Source organism: Hirundo rustica, chromosome 7 (assembly GCF_015227805.2).
Source record: "Hirundo rustica isolate bHirRus1 chromosome 7, bHirRus1.pri.v3, whole genome shotgun sequence".
Lineage (NCBI taxonomy): Eukaryota > Metazoa > Chordata > Aves > Passeriformes > Hirundinidae > Hirundo > Hirundo rustica.
Window position 1 is genome coordinate 19,007,509 of NC_053456.1, and position 15,379 is coordinate 19,022,887.

The 15,379-nt window shown below is 39.5% G+C and overlaps 1 protein-coding gene across 4 annotated transcripts in view; it reads left to right on the forward strand.

Annotated features, from left to right (window-relative positions):
- Positions 1-15,379, forward strand: part of CERS6 (ceramide synthase 6) — a 99,173-nt gene that overhangs the window by 32,427 nt on the left and 51,367 nt on the right. For all 4 annotated transcript variants that reach the window (XR_005701745.2, XM_040070207.2, XM_040070206.2 and 1 more), the window contains exons 2-3: positions 3,084-3,189; positions 5,442-5,572. Coding sequence is in view for 3 of the 4 variants with exons in the window: in XM_040070207.2 (XP_039926141.1) it covers positions 3,084-3,189; positions 5,442-5,572 (237 nt within the window). In the remaining variant the exon portion in view is untranslated. The remainder of the gene's footprint in view (positions 1-3,083; positions 3,190-5,441; positions 5,573-15,379) is intronic.

The following is a 15,379-nucleotide window of genomic DNA, read 5'->3' on the forward strand; positions in this document are numbered from 1 at the left end:
TTTTACTTGTGAATCAATTTAAATTTTTACAGAGGAGTATCAGGTTGATGATGCTTTTTATGACACCTGTGAAATTTGGGACCCTATTAAATGACATCTGCTTTAAAGTACTTTGAACTCTACTATTTTAGCCTTGAAAAACAATTTTGGTACTTTAATGCTTGAGTATAAAATACAATTTTTATACTCTAATAGCTTGTTTTGTTTAAGTTTTGTATTAAGTCTCACATTTTACAAGTTCCACCAAGAGTAATCACGTGTCCTAGTAGGACCTTTGTGGGGTTTTTGTGGCTTTCCCTGTCTCTTCATTGCTGGCATGTCAAGCCAAGATAATCCTGTGTCTTGCAGCTGTGTGCTGTGGACAAGCTCTGCTTTAAGTCACATGCACTTCCTGAATTCCTCCCATTCATGTGAAAAAGGCAGAAAAGCTCATTTTTGTGTTTAGAAAAGAGGTTTTGTTTTAGGTAATGGATATAACATCTATATTACAATTTTAAGGTAAAAAAACCCCAACCCACTGAATCTGTGCTTTGTCCTAGGTTTACCTAGGCTATTCATTAACATGACATGTAATTTTAAGAATGTTGTTTAAGCGAACCCATCTGGTTTGTTTGGATTTAAATGAAAATCAGCTCAGCATGAAACTTGTTGGAATTACTTCTTGTTGAATTTTTTTCTAACCGGGACTTTTTATCAGTTGTTTTTTTTTTTTTTCTTTTTTCTTTTAAAGGAACATGTTCAGGGAACCGCCTTTCTATTGGAGTTATATCATGGCTATCACATTCCCTCACTCAGGAGAAGGAGAAAAGTAAAACAGAAGTTGAAAGATGTATTTTATTGGGAGATCAACAAAACAGCAAAAACCCCAAGCAAACAAACAAAACCCCCTACCCAAAGAAAAAAAAGCCCCCCCATACTCTCCAAATAAAAAAAATTAATGTTTTTATTGTCCTCCCAAATAATGTCTCATTTCAGAGGAGACTGACTTAAAAAGTGCACAGAAAATCCATCTGAAACTATTTTAATTTTGATTTTTGTGTTTATTTAACGACTATTTCTTGATCTTGCTGTTGAAGGTGGAGGATGAGTTTGGATTCCTCTGTGAATGCATAAAGCTGCTGCAGTTGTCTTCTATTTCTTTTATTTGTTTTTACTCTGCCTACAGCATTCCCCTGCCCCTCTACTTTTAACTGTTTCCTTTTATGGCTTTGTAAAATTAGCTTGAACACTGATTGACATTGCCTTTATTGTCTCTTTAAGAATTGACTCTTGTCTGTCTCTATGGATTACTCTTCAGGAAATTATTTTGTCTTTAATAATGAAGACTTGAATTTCTGAGTGTTTTTCATCTTTCTGATCCAAAACAAGGACATAGATGCTTCTGAGCCCTGTTGTTACATGATGAAGTGTTTTAGAATTCTGTAGTAAAGTAAACTTCTGAAATCAAATTCCATTGGCTTCTTCAGCTATCTTTCTGGTTATCAGCTAGCAGCAATGACCAGCACTCGTTTGGTTGTGTCTGTATTGAACTTAAGAATACAGTTCTCACTTTTGTCAGCTTATACTTTAACTAACATACATGTTTCCAGTGTGGCTTGATTAAACTATTTACATCTAGCATGTGCAGAGCTTACATGTTTCTCTTTTCACGAGTAGAAGCCTGGATTGCCTTCTTGAGCTGAGTAGTGAAACTGGATTTATCAAAGCTCTTAACTCTAAAGCAGGGAATTTACACCTGATACAATGCCTTTAATTTGGTTGATGCTACAGAGCTAGAGATTGCTAGGATGCAATCTGCAGTCACTTTAGATTGCCACCAAAGTTTTACAGGGTATAAGGGTTTTTTTCCTTCTGTAACATGCTAGGAACAAAGAGTAAGATCACTGCTACGTTGCATGTGTTTTTGAATATTTGTCTTCCCACTCTCAGTCAGTCACTGACATTATTTCAGGCTGCAGAACTGCCTTTCATATGGAAATAGTGTTAATGTATCAAGAATTTTTCTCCAGTAAAACAGGGAGGTCTGGCATCACCCATCTTTCTTTACCAAATATTACTGCTGTAACCACTATAACGTTGCCTAGGACTTAATTCCCTTTAATCAGCTGTGCTGTCTTAAACATGGCAGAAACAGCAGTTGTAGCTCATAACAGTGCTTAAAATGGAGCTTGTGTGTGGGTAAGAATTCTGGGATTTTTTATAGTTTATGGTCATTCAGCTGGAAAATTTTGGAACTACTTAAGTACCAAGTGTTTTGGTCCTTGTTGGCAAATGAAGTTTTGGGAAACAGAAGCCTTTTAAGTGAAATAATGAGTTTAATATTCAAAGATGGCAAAAGTTCATAGTGTTCAGGTGTGAATGTGATTCCTATATAGAGTTTTTAGCTTTGATGGGAATTCCAGATTTAGACTCGTAGTTACCAATAATCTAAATTTTTTGTGAATAGAGTGGTGATCTTTGACTATATGTCATACAAACTATGGAATTAATCTCTAAAATGTCTGAGAGAACTTAGGGGTTGGTGTTAGGATTTTGGACAGCCTCATACTTTAGGAGAAGAATATTGCTTCTGTCTCTGTACCATGTAAATGTTATTTTTAGAAAACTGTATTAACTGGGCAGCTTAAGTGCTTGCTACCTTTCAGCATTCTGAAATTCCATTGTGCCAAAGGAGTCCTGAGGCAGTAACTACTTTGGAAACTGATTTTTAAAAAGGCTGTGTTTGGAGGATAATATATGCTCCTCATCTCTACAAGCTGCCCTGCTCTTTTTCTTTAGTTGGTGTTTCTCCAGGAGGCATTCCTCTCATGCTTTTGTTCTAATCTCTTTCTTCACAACATGAAAGAAAATCCTCTGTTTCATGTGCTCCACGGTGTTCCTTTCATCCTTCAAAGTGATGTTCCTTACTTTGCGGTGTAATTGCCTATATGAGCTTGCTTTTGAGCTGTAAAACTCACTCTTGTTTTAGTTGGCAGGGTTATAATGTTTGCCCATTTACCACATGCCACTGATTGATAACAGCAATGAAGTAAATAACCGAAGGATTTCACCTGTTTCTTCTCTCATTTTTCTGTTTCTCACAGGTTCATTGCTAAACCATGTGCCTTAGGCCTTAAAGTCCAAGCCAATGGACCACAGAAAGCTCAACCTAATGCTATCCTGGAAAAGGTTTTCACAGCTATTACAAAGGTAGTGTGTCTAACTAAACTATTTGCCTTATGAAGTGGACTGTAAACTAAGTTTGAACAAAGCAAAGCTAACAGATAAATACTGTGCTGCAGTGTTACACCTCAAATCAGAAATTCAAATAGTGGGGATGTCATTAATATGCCAGCTTGAGTGGTTGTGTATCCCTTTGTGATGTCTTCTTTAAGCTTTCAATCAAAAAAAAAAAAAAAAAAATTGCCACAGAAACACTTAGTAAATGCCATATGGCCACCTGCTTTTTTTTTTTGCTTCTTATCTGTTTTTGCTTGTGATCTATTTTGTATCAATTTTTGCAAAATTTTTGGGGTTTTAGAAAAATAAAGGGCTCATTGTAAGCCAGTAATATAGAGACTGAGTTTTCCATGAAACTTCAAAGCTACTCCTTCTAGGAGAAGGCCTGTCTTGTTGGTGTCCCAGCTACAGGAGAACAACATGGAAAAGGGGGAGAAACTGACTGAATAATGTTTTGTTTAAAGCTTGCATATCTTTTTCGTACAAGATTTTCCCCTACAAATTACATATCTGTCTCTGCATCTCTCACCACATGACATCTCAACCTGTATGTTGTTCTGTACATGCTTTTCAAGCCTCCGAATTTTTTCTGCAGGAGCTTTCTAATCCCACCTTGGCTTCAGGCTGCAGGTGGGCACCAGTGTAAATTTTAGAGAGTGTCAAGGTCATAAAGGGCAAAATTGGGTTCGGTGTCACAGACAGTGAAACACGGTGTGGATCTGTCTTTTCTTGTGACAAGTCATGGCACTTGTTGTGACTTTTTTTCCTGTTTTCAGAGAGGGAATTGCACGTGCCTTTTTTCTGAAAGCTGCGGGATATACTCTCACACAGACTCAGCTGAAGGAAGAATGATTAGGTTTTGTTTGTTGTGGGGTTGTTTGTTTGGTTTTAATATTTCCTAATAGAATCTGGTAGTTCGACACAGGGCTTGAAATACCTGTGAGTGTGAAGAGCTCCAAACGAAAGCATCTGCTTTCCTGCAAGAATCTGGTAGCTGATCTCAGAGAAACTGTTCAATTTAGCTTCCTGCCTTTTTTGAATCCTATACAGCAGTTCTCTCTAGTCAAGCTCCCAAGAGCTGCATCAAACATTTCATTTTTCTAAGGTTGCAGAAATTGCTTTTCTTAAACTTCCATTGAAATACTAGTAGATACTTTGGTTGACTAAAAAACTTTATTTGGGTGGCTGGCAAATGCTTCAGCCTTCTCTTGTCTCATCCTTTCCTTTCCCTCTCTTTCCTGTTGGAGGAAAGAGAGGCTGATAGAATTTCAGCCTAGCAGAAATTTTGCTGGTTTATATCTTGCAACAATTAAAAATTTAAAGCTCTTTAGTGTAAGAGCTCTTGTACTTCATTCAGTATGTGTAATTGGCTTGCAGAAATAAAGTTCCAGGAAACAGATTGTCCATTTTTCTGTTTATTTAAAAAAAAACATGATCAGGAGAAATATGGGAGTAGCACATATGCTTTACTGTACATGTAGAATTGCTGTATGATTGGAGATCCATCCTTTACTGCTCTTTAAATTAAGGACGGACTCATTTTCTTTTGCCTTGCCTCTGCACTGGTTTGCAGCCACACTAATAGTATGAGACTTCTTCATTTTCTGCTTTGGAGAATATTTGTGTGTATTTCGTTCCACAGAAAACAATTCTCTCTCCCTGTTGTCAAGGTGATTTTCCTTTTGAAGTTGTCCCTTTGTTTAACGACCTCATTTTTTTAACATTATCATGCACAAACATGGGAATTATCTTCTTTCTGTGTCAGTCAAACCATCTTCCCTAGTGCAACAGTTGATAGGAAAAAATCCTGATGTAGGCGAGTGGAACAGGTATTAGTATGTGGCTGGCAGTGTGGTGTTTCTAAGAGCCACTGCTCCATAAATGCAAGGCATTTTATGGCTGCTAAACTTCACTTGCAAATTTCAAGTAAGTTTCAATCCTATTGAAAAGTCCCTTTAAAGATTTTTTATTAGTAATGGACCTGCGTGTCATATTATAGCATCTGTCCTTCTAGATTAGTAATTGTCATTGTAAATAATAATTGTCATTGTAAATGTGTTCTGATGGGAATCTGCCAGCAGAGATTTCTGTGAACATATTTCTCTGTATCCATGTGTCTGACAGCCTTGGTAAGAAGGCAAGAGTCAATTACAGTGGTCCTAAATTTAAAGTGTTAATGCAGTTGAGCAAGAAAATAACTTTTGTGCTTCTCTGTTTTGTAGCATCCAGATGAGAAGAGGCTGGAAGGCCTCTCCAAGCAGCTGGACTGGGATGTACGCAGCATTCAACGTTGGTTTCGACAGAGACGCAACCAGGAAAAACCCAGCACCCTTAGGAAGTTCTGTGAGAGCATGTAAGGATGCACGTTCTCTTCTTGAGTCTTGTTGAGCCTGTGTTCTTATCAGTTTTCCCCTTTGTTTTTCACAGGTACTTTTGTAGACAATTAGAAAAGTATACAAATTGGTAGAATATAACTAATGAGAAAAGTAATCTTCACTATCCTGGAGGAGTCAGATTGTCCTTTTTGGGTATTTTCAGTGGTCAAAAGCTTTCAGAAATCACGTCATTGTGATCCTTTAAGACAAGTCACCTGGTGTTAGTGTGCTTCCTTACAGCACTACCTTTAGCTGTACAATCTGATGGAGATCTGTGATGGAGGAGTAAAGATGAAAGGCAATTGAGTTGTTACATATAAAGAAGACAAAAGATAAATTGTCTAAAGATGTTTGCTCTTTATTAAACGGAATAACTTCAGTGTCAGAATGCTTGAGTCCTTTCTTTGGTATTTACAGCTAAGATCCTCCTTCCTAAATATTTAATAAATCAAGGCATGATGAAATTATGGGTAGACCTAGTCATTTTGTTGCCAGCAGCTGCTGGCCTTAGAATTACTAATTTTTGAGATCAGTAAAGAACAACCTTTTTTTCTGCAAGGTTGTAGTTGTTAACTTGTTGGCTGTGGAGTCTTGGGAAAAGTTGCTGCTGTATTAGCTAGAGCTAGCACATTTGAGTTGTATATGTTGCTTCCTCTGTAACTCAGCTGAAAGGCGTCACTCTCTTGCACTGGTGCCAGCACAGTTGGGTGAACCTGCAGGCAGAAAAATTTAAGCATACCATGAAATACTGTCATGGATAGGATAGTAATGGGTGCTGAATTTGCTCCTTTGTGGCATACATTATCAAAATAGGATGCAAATGACAGCTATGAATGCAGACTGGAAGGCAGGGTCAAGCTGTAGTGAAGTGCTGACAGAATAGAGTGCCAGCTTTGTTTAGAGGGTGCCATTGGCATTTCTGCAATATGTGTACTTAATAGTAATGATAACACTTGTCCAAAAAGAAGCAAGATGGCATAAATAATAGGTGGATACTTCAGGTTCTGTCTGTTCATGGTTTACAAGAGGTGCAGTGGGAGCTGCCTCTCCATTTCTACATGTTTGTGGTGCTGTGGGAATGTGGTATTACCCAACCAATTGTGTGTGCCTTGCCCTGGGAGCATTTCCAGTGATGGACTGTGTGCCACCAGCTGACCTGACACACCTTGGACAGAGGTGTTGGAGTGTAGTCAGACTACCACTGGAAACGCAGGGTTACCCTTTTATCTCTTCAGTATGGGTCTTAAAGTGTTGTTTAGTTAAATCTGTCCTTCAGAGCACTAAGCGAGGTACTTCAGAAAGTTTCAACCAAAGAAATCCTTTGGTAGAGGTCTGTAGCTTTTTTGTAGCTATTGAGTTAATGGGATGGCTTTTCAGATACAGTGACTGTGTGTGGCAGGTGGTGCCTTGATGCTCTGAGCTACCTAAAGTACATGTTCCCACAACAGTCCTGGGAAGGGGAGCTCTCAAGTTTTCAGTAATTCAGGTGCCACTGGGGAGTTTTGACAGAACAAAATACGCCATTATGTAATAAGCAAGAACAGAGCAAGCAAAATGACAGTGATCTCTGCCTACACCTTCAACAGCTGAGCTGCTCTTGTCCCTCCAGAGAAGGCTTCGGTTTTGCTGGCAACAGCACTGATTGGCTGTGGCTTGGGAAGAAAAGTGAAAAAACACACAGCAAATGTGGATCTGCTTAAAAAGAGCTCCAACGCTTTTTGCAGGGAGACGGTTCAATTTACTGCTAGACAAAGCATTCCTTAGGCCTAAAGTGGCTTTTCCCTTTGATGAAAGGGAAGAGGAGCTGTGCCAGAAGGGCTGTAGGCCATTTTTGACTGCCTTATCTTTCTTGCAAGTGAATTGCATGAGCACCTTCTAAGGTAGAGAAGCTTAAATGTGACAAAAGCTAAGAGAGAAATTGAACAATAAATGCATTTGCCCGAGATGAATAATGCCAAAGACCCAGTCCCAAACACACTATGCTAGTAACTTCATTACTTGATTGTTATTGTTACAGATTTCTCCCTTTCTCTAAACCTTCCCTTCTTTTCAAGCAGTTATAATTCTGGTCATAAACAGAGTGCAGAGAAACTCCATTACCTGGACTGTTTCTTGAGGAAAGATGGGGGAAAGGGGTGTTTGGTTCTCTTTGGTTTTGTGGGGTTTATTTATTGGGGGGGTTTTCTGTGGGTTTGTTTGTTTGGTTTGGCTTTCGTTTGCAGTTGTTGGTTTTGTTTGGGTTTGTTTGCTTGTTTTGGGGGGAGGGTTGTTTGTGTTGTTGGTATTGTTTCTTTGTTTTCCAAATAGAATAATTCCTTTGCTGCCAGTCTTCATCAGATATTCAAACCATGGGCAGATGAAGGTTATATAAAGAAAAAGGCAGCAATAAAATCTCCTGTTTATAGATACTGCTTGTGTCACAGCATTGTAGTGAAAATAAATTACTTTTTCAGGAGCCTTAACCAGTATTCATACCATAGAGTTTTGTCTGTCAGTCTGAAAGAGGTGTAATTTGATTATTGGAGCCATAGAGACCCTAGTGGTGAGACTTCCGTGGTATTACATACCTGCTTAAGGCTTCAGATGTTATGGTGATAAGTATTAATATGAAATAGATAATTTCACCAGGTGGTGATTAGTATATATAATCACCAGGTGGTGATTAATGATCCAGTCAGAAAATAATAAATGCAGCACTGAGTATTATTTTACTAGCAAGTCAGTCCTTGTATCTCAAGGAATTTGTGATTCTGGCATGAAACCTGGAGTTGAAGTTTGTAGTCACTAGGAAAGGTATCCACCTAGTATAACCTCAAATTGCAAAGCTCAGGCACTTAGCCTACTGTTTTAGCTGCAGGGGATAGTCTGTCCATAGCTTTTCTTTCTATTTTGTGAATTTAGACCATTTGTACTCCTTTCTTCAACTTGAAAGATCCAAGATGCATAAAGAAGCAAACAAAGTGGTCAACTGAGTGTGCAAAATGGACTTTTTTACTTCCATGTATTTCTGTTGGGTTTTTATTATTCCGTTCTCTCTGTCCCTATGGCACAACCTAACATGAAGAATATTCCTCTGCTTTTTGCCAGACAGAATACAGGATGCAAGAATGTTTTTGTTAATGTTTGATGTGTCAGAAAGCCAATGCAGTAGCAATTCCCAAACCACTTCCAGTGTCTTCCCAGTTTCAGTGTGTTGTTTCTGCTCATACTACCAGCATGTAGGCATGTCTGGTTTTCCCAAAGATTTAGTAGAACAGAAAGAGACAGCATTCTGTCCTCCCCCCTTGTTGTCTGGAGCAGAGGGAGGGAACCTGTGATGCCATAAGTTACTAGCCTAGGATTTTGGATTGTCATCAGGCCAATGACTTGTCTGTCCTACAGCTATGTACGTTTAAGCAAGCTGTTTATTAGAGGCATTTATATGGTTTCTAAGGAGTGGCTGGAAGAAACATATGGCCAAGAGAGGTGTTTTTAGTTTATGCAACCTTCTGTGTGTGAAAACATGGAAATGTGCAGACTGAAGAGCCGAAGATCTATTTTTCCCTCTCTTTATTCTCTAAAGAAGCTTGGATACTAGAGTGTCTAGGTAGGGTGTCTTTTAGTTTTGATGTAGGGCAGAGAAGAGCCTCTGTCTCGTATCCTAGCTAGGTATTGTTTTTCCTAAGGAACTGAAATTTTGTTTATGCATGTTGCTTTGGAGGAAGATTTTATCTATCTATGACTGAATAGATGTGTGTGTGTACATGTATGTGTATAGATGAAGAGAAATACAGATTGGGGGGTATTTTTCTGCTTGTTATGCACACTTGCATGATAATTTTATGGGCTATTTGAAACTTCTTGGGAATACTGCTTTTTTCAACTAGCAGAGTAAATTTCTTCTACAGAGTTGTACTGGAAAAATAACTGTGCAAGGGAAGGAAATGAAGACAGCTGTTTGGTTGTTGAAATTCTGAACTGTGCTGATACAAATCTTAACAAACGGCGTGAAAAAATTCATCAGTCTGTGCTTTGTGTTGAGCAGTAAAGCACTAGAAAATAAATAGGCTTTTAGCTCTGAATTTTTAATAGCATCAGGCTCACCTAATCCAGCTTCTAACACACTTCTGATCTGAAGAGTGCAGGCACTGCATTCTTCTGTAACATTTTTTCTCTGATAAATCAATAGTAAACTTCTTCCATGTACCTCCTCACCAACACACAGCTTTCCTAGCACTCACACTTCTAAAGGCAGACTGTGGACAATCCAGCCCAGCTCCTACAGCGTGGTTTGCTGTGGGTTTATGCCTTCAGCTTTGTCTCTTTGTCTCTTGGAACATCTGCATTAGACATACTTGCACAGGCTGGCTCAAGCCGTAGTTCAGCAGCACAGGCTGCTGTTGTAGATTCAATAAGCAGTAAATGTAACCTCCCTGAGCTCTGCCTCCTTGTCCTCCGATTTGCCCTGCCAGACACCTGGCTGTACAGCCACTTTGTAGGGTGACCCACCATACTCTCTGGGGTTAAAGGTTACCATGCATGCATGCCCATCACTCAGATTTTCCTGTTGTGGGTCATAAGCTTGCTGGATTTCTGTTTCTTGTGGTTGTGGAAAGTGTGTATGCAGTCAAGTAACAGAAGGGAAACCAGGGAAGCATGGGCAGTACTTGTATCCATGGTGAAAGCTCAGGTTTTGATGTGATGGAGGAGAGAAGCAGGGGAAGCAGCTTCAGCCCCCTGGCCCCTCCTGATGTGAGAGGGTGGGAGTACACGGTGTGATGGAGCAGGGCATGTTGTGCCATGTGGTCCTCTGAGTAGATCTCTTCCTTCTGCCAGCTCTAATGCAAGGGCTTAGATTAACACAGGCTGAGTCAATGAATGCTTTTCTACCGAACAGCTGCACCTGTGGCTCTGTTTATAGCCTTTATCTCATTCTTCCTGTCCTTTTTAAATTTGGAATAGTAAAATACTGGGTCTAGGTCTGCTCTTGCTTCCCTCCTATCCTGCTGCGTTAAAAAGCTGAATCATCTGGAGAAGGGAAAGATGGAAGTTGATTTCTGTAACTCCACAGTATGCTGCTCAAAAGGCTCCAGTTAGCTCAGGGCTCATACGAAACAGACCCCAGCGCTGGGCAAAGGTTGGCAGTTTCCCTCATGATTCCTCTGCTACTCTGTCTGCCCTACCCACGTATGAATTTGGTCTGTGATCACCCTTCTCTCTTTTTAAGCTGGGCCTCAGGACTTCCCACTGCCCATACATGGTATTTGGGGGAAATTCGAGCATTGGTTAAGTGCTAGGAGTTCCCAGCCCTCTTTCTCTGCTATTCTGCTGGAGCAGACAGGCAAAGATGTCCATGCTACATCCTCCTAATATGCTCAACTGTATTTTTAGACTTTAGTGCTTTAAGCACTTACTATAAGCACTTACTATTTTGCATCTTATTAAATTCCCTCTTCCCTCAAATTGAATTACTTAAAACTCTGAATTCCCTTCCCTTGCTCCTTCTGTGACACAGTTTTTTGCGCAATTAATCAATTTAAATTAACTCATGTGCTCATCCTGCAAAGACGCCATCACTTAACACTATCATTGTACATTAAGCGAGGTCATAATTAACTGTGTTTCCATTCTCTTGTGGGTTGTATGTGCTCACCATTATCTTATAGGATGGAAATTAAATAATTCCTCCCGAAGTTCTAGTTAATGTGAAAACCCAAAATTACAGCCACAATATAAAAAAAATAAGACAACAAAAGGAAAGCTGAAAAGACTGCAGTAGCTATGGCTTTCTTAGGTTCTATGCACCTTAAATTGTCTAGTTCAGACAGGCAACATTCATATAAGGTGCTGCAGAAAGTGCACTTTGAAATTCTTAATGCTATCCCGTGTGGTTAGTTATTTAAATACTTTAATGAATATAGTTTGGTTAGATGGTGCTTCTTGGTAAATTTGGGGTTCTGTCTTCTTTAGTTTCATTGCTGCTGCTCTGATAAAAGCATTTTTGCAAGAAAAACAGTAGAAAAAATTCCTGTCCCTATTACTTTGTACAATGCTTGGAATACTGAGGGAAAATGAATCTTTACAAATGAAAAATGGACCTAAAAAGCCTTCACTGTAATGAGCAACTTGTAGAGGTTTTTCTGAAGTTTTCAGTGATTCGACAAACAATGAATGGGAGACACGGAACGGGAAGGAACATAAATTACAAAGTAAATATACTTCTTTGGCATGTAAAGGGGAGAACAAAATTGACAAGATGGGGTTCGAATATGCTGCTAAAAAACACTGCTTATCCTCCAATCTTAGTTATGATAGCCCTGCAACTCCCACTTAGATGCTGGGGGGGTTTATCTTCAGAAATGAAAGTACAGAATGTGAAGACCCAGCTGACCCTCCCCAGCAGACTGATCTGTACCCATGTAATAAGAGGGGGTGTGGCTCTGTGCACAAACTTGGTATGTGCTGCGTGGATTGAAGCGCACTGACACCTAGCCTGCCTCCACAAAGATAGTACTCCTAAGGGTTTAGCCTGCTTTAGCAAGCTAAAAACCACTCTGGGGCACACATAATGCTACAGGAAAGTAACATTCATCATGGGAACAAAAGAAAACAGGTAACGCAAGTCAGTCTAAGAAGGCGGTTACCTGTGACAAAGGTGCCTTATGCATACAAACGTGTTGGCCATCATGGCTAGGACAACAATGCTAGTTGAAATTCAAATGCAGTCTGGAAGATTCAAGTTTTCATTCCTCTAGAACTGTAAAAGAGTGGGACAGTGAGGGGCTGTTGTGTCTGAAAAAAGGTGATGATGACTTGAGATCATTAGTGAGAATGGAGAGTAGAGGTTCCTGTTAGAAAGGCTTTTGATTTGTTTCTCTCTCCAAGACTCACCAGCTGTTTGCATTGAAGATCTCTGATGGGAAAACAGGTCTGCTGATCTGACCACAAGGGACAGTGCATGGCAGCGACATCTGGTTTTCCTGTGTGAGCTTCCCATGAGCTTTCCAGATAGTACCTCTTTGTAGGGCAGGATTTGACAGTGATCATAGATCTCTAAGGTTTTATCAGTCCTTTATTTTATGTAGCCCTGAAAGTACTCAGAAAAGAACAGTTGCATAACCATTAAATAGAAACTGTATAACCTAGAATGAGTTACCAAAACACTTTTTGTATTATGCATATTTTCTGGCCTAATTATATAAACACACTTTATTATTTATAAAACTGCATCACTTCAAAATTTAGTACTGTATTTCCTTTCCTCTTTTCTGCACTACTAAATATTGCTCTTAAGACTTTCAGAGCTGCATTTTGAGAGTACAGATTTAGGACAGGACCGGTCTCAAGTGGCACTGGAATACTAAATATTAAATTCAAACTGCAACCAAGAGGAAAATCAGATGACAGTCAAGTCTTAATCCAGAAGATTGAAGAGGAAAGCAATACAGTGTTCTCAATTTGTCATACCTGCTATTTTGCACATTTTAGTGAGTTGTGCATAATTGCCTTCTTCCTCATATGGCATCTGCTTAACCACAGTGCAGGAACTATTTACCATTTGCACTGTCCAGATTGACTCAACAGCAATACCATGCCAAAAGAGGCAAGAAAATTTTATTAATTCATTTATTTACCTATGTATTATTTTTAATTAACATGTTTTATATCTGCTTGCAGCTGTCAGGCTTTGTGGAAATGTAGCAAATTATCATTACAGAAATCTGAGGAGGCAGGAAATTGGAACAGTGGGGCTGCTTCCATCAACCATACAGTCATACTGGCAGCTTTGTATGAAACTAGGTACCAGGATTGAAGATGAGTAAAGATTTAGTGGAGCAGTACTGCTTAAGCTGCTATTTATTGGATGGATTAAGCATTATTTTTCAGTGCTCTGTCTTGTATTATTACATGTTTTATTGCCTAAAAATTAGTATCTTTTGGGGAATTTTTTGATGGTTTAGGGAAGAAGGGTTGCTATTTGTTGTGTTTAGTTTTGGTTTTAACTTAAAGTTGGAGTATAAAGGATAAGTAGATAATGTCACAGATATTAAGAAGTTGATCCATAAGTTTAGAGTCCACTGTTTTTTTAGGGTCATCCTCTAAATAATTTGTCTTTAGAGATAGTCATCTAGAAGGAATGTGTATACCGCTGGCTATGTCAGAAACAACAATAATTGGATTAAGTCCTCCTGAGTGAATTAGAAAGTTTTCCTACTGTATTTGGGGGAGCACAGAAATGCAATTGGAGGATAAAACATAGACTGCTTTAAGTCACAGTGGGCATGTGTGGAACTTAGCAATGCTTCCCATTTAAAAGACATAAACATTGAATACTGTTTAAACTCAGCCTCAGAAATGCTACTTTGAGCACTCTCACAGTGAATATACTTTTCACAGCCAAAGGAAGCCATTGCAGCAAAAAGCAGTTTTCAGTCCCAGCTAATGATTCTGTAACCCAGCTACGTGTTTGTGCAGTCCATTCAGATTGTGGGGTTGAAAATGGAACAAGCTATGTAATGGCAGTTCAAGCCTTCTCAGCCCCAGAACCAAGACCTGCAACTGTGGAGTTTACAGGAGGCTCGGTTTGACTTTCAGCCCAAAGTCTGTCAGCCCAATGATCTGTCAGCCACTGCCAGAAGTTGAGCAGTGGATGATGGAGGGCAGCAAATCTGACATTTTACTGAAGTGTATTTCCATGGAAGAACTTCAGGCATCTGCAGTTTCTCTGAAAACAGTTTTCAGAGCCAGAAAGCCAGTTTCTTCAACTGCAGGCAATGTGCTGAGCCTATGACTAGTTGCTAAATATGATGAGGTTTTTCTGATGTTAACTGTTTTGAAGTGTGGCATTCTTACGCTGCTGTTTGTGGCCCTGACTGTAGCAAACCAATGGCAAAGGCATCTCTGTAAATAACAGCTACAGTTATGGAAGCATAATGGCTTTTATATTTTTAACATTCTGCATTTATTATATTTGATGTTTTGTTGTCAGCAGCTGGATAGTTTTGGATCCTTGCACACCATTGCTGAGCAGCAGACACTGGTTTGGCATCAGAGCCATAAGCACTGTGCACTGTAAGGTGGGTGCTGTAATGTTCTGCAGGAGTTCCAGTGTTAACAGCCTAGCCATTCAGTCTTCCTGCAAAAGAAGTGGGAAAAAGGGAAAACTGCAGGAGCAGAGAGGCCTTGTGCCTCTTCACCCTTGCCCTAGGGAGGAGTGTCCATTTTTCCTAGGAGAGCACCCATGCTGAGCTCCCTCAGCTGGACAGCAGGTCTTGTGGAGGATGGCATCTTCCTGACAGAGCATGAACCCCATGTGGTGAGCTCTGCAAAAAGTATGGAGTAGAGGGCTGCTTTGCTTGAGCACTGCTTGATCAATTTTTTTTTTTTTAATTTTTTTTTTTTTTTTTTTTTTTTAAGCTGTAGTTTAATTTCACATTTCAGAGCAAAAATTCAGAGGAAAATTTGAGGGACAAAATTTCATCGGTGTGATGAAGGGAACCTGACAAGACTTATGTAGATGTATGTATGAAATCAGTGAAGTGCTTGCTGAAGTGGGCACTTAAATAGTTTTTGCTGAATTGAGCATACCGTGGGGTATATCAGGTTAGCTGGTGGAGGCTTTCCAACTTTTCCATCTTTTTAGATGATGTTCTGTGTCATGCTGAAGCATCTTTAAAATTTCATTAGCAGCTCAAGGTTAAAAGGGTTGAGAGGTTAAGAAACTGGCTGTGCTCTGGTTTGGGAATGCATTCAAATGTAGAAGAATAGCAGTCAGATCTGCTGCTGCACCTTTGAGGGACTATACA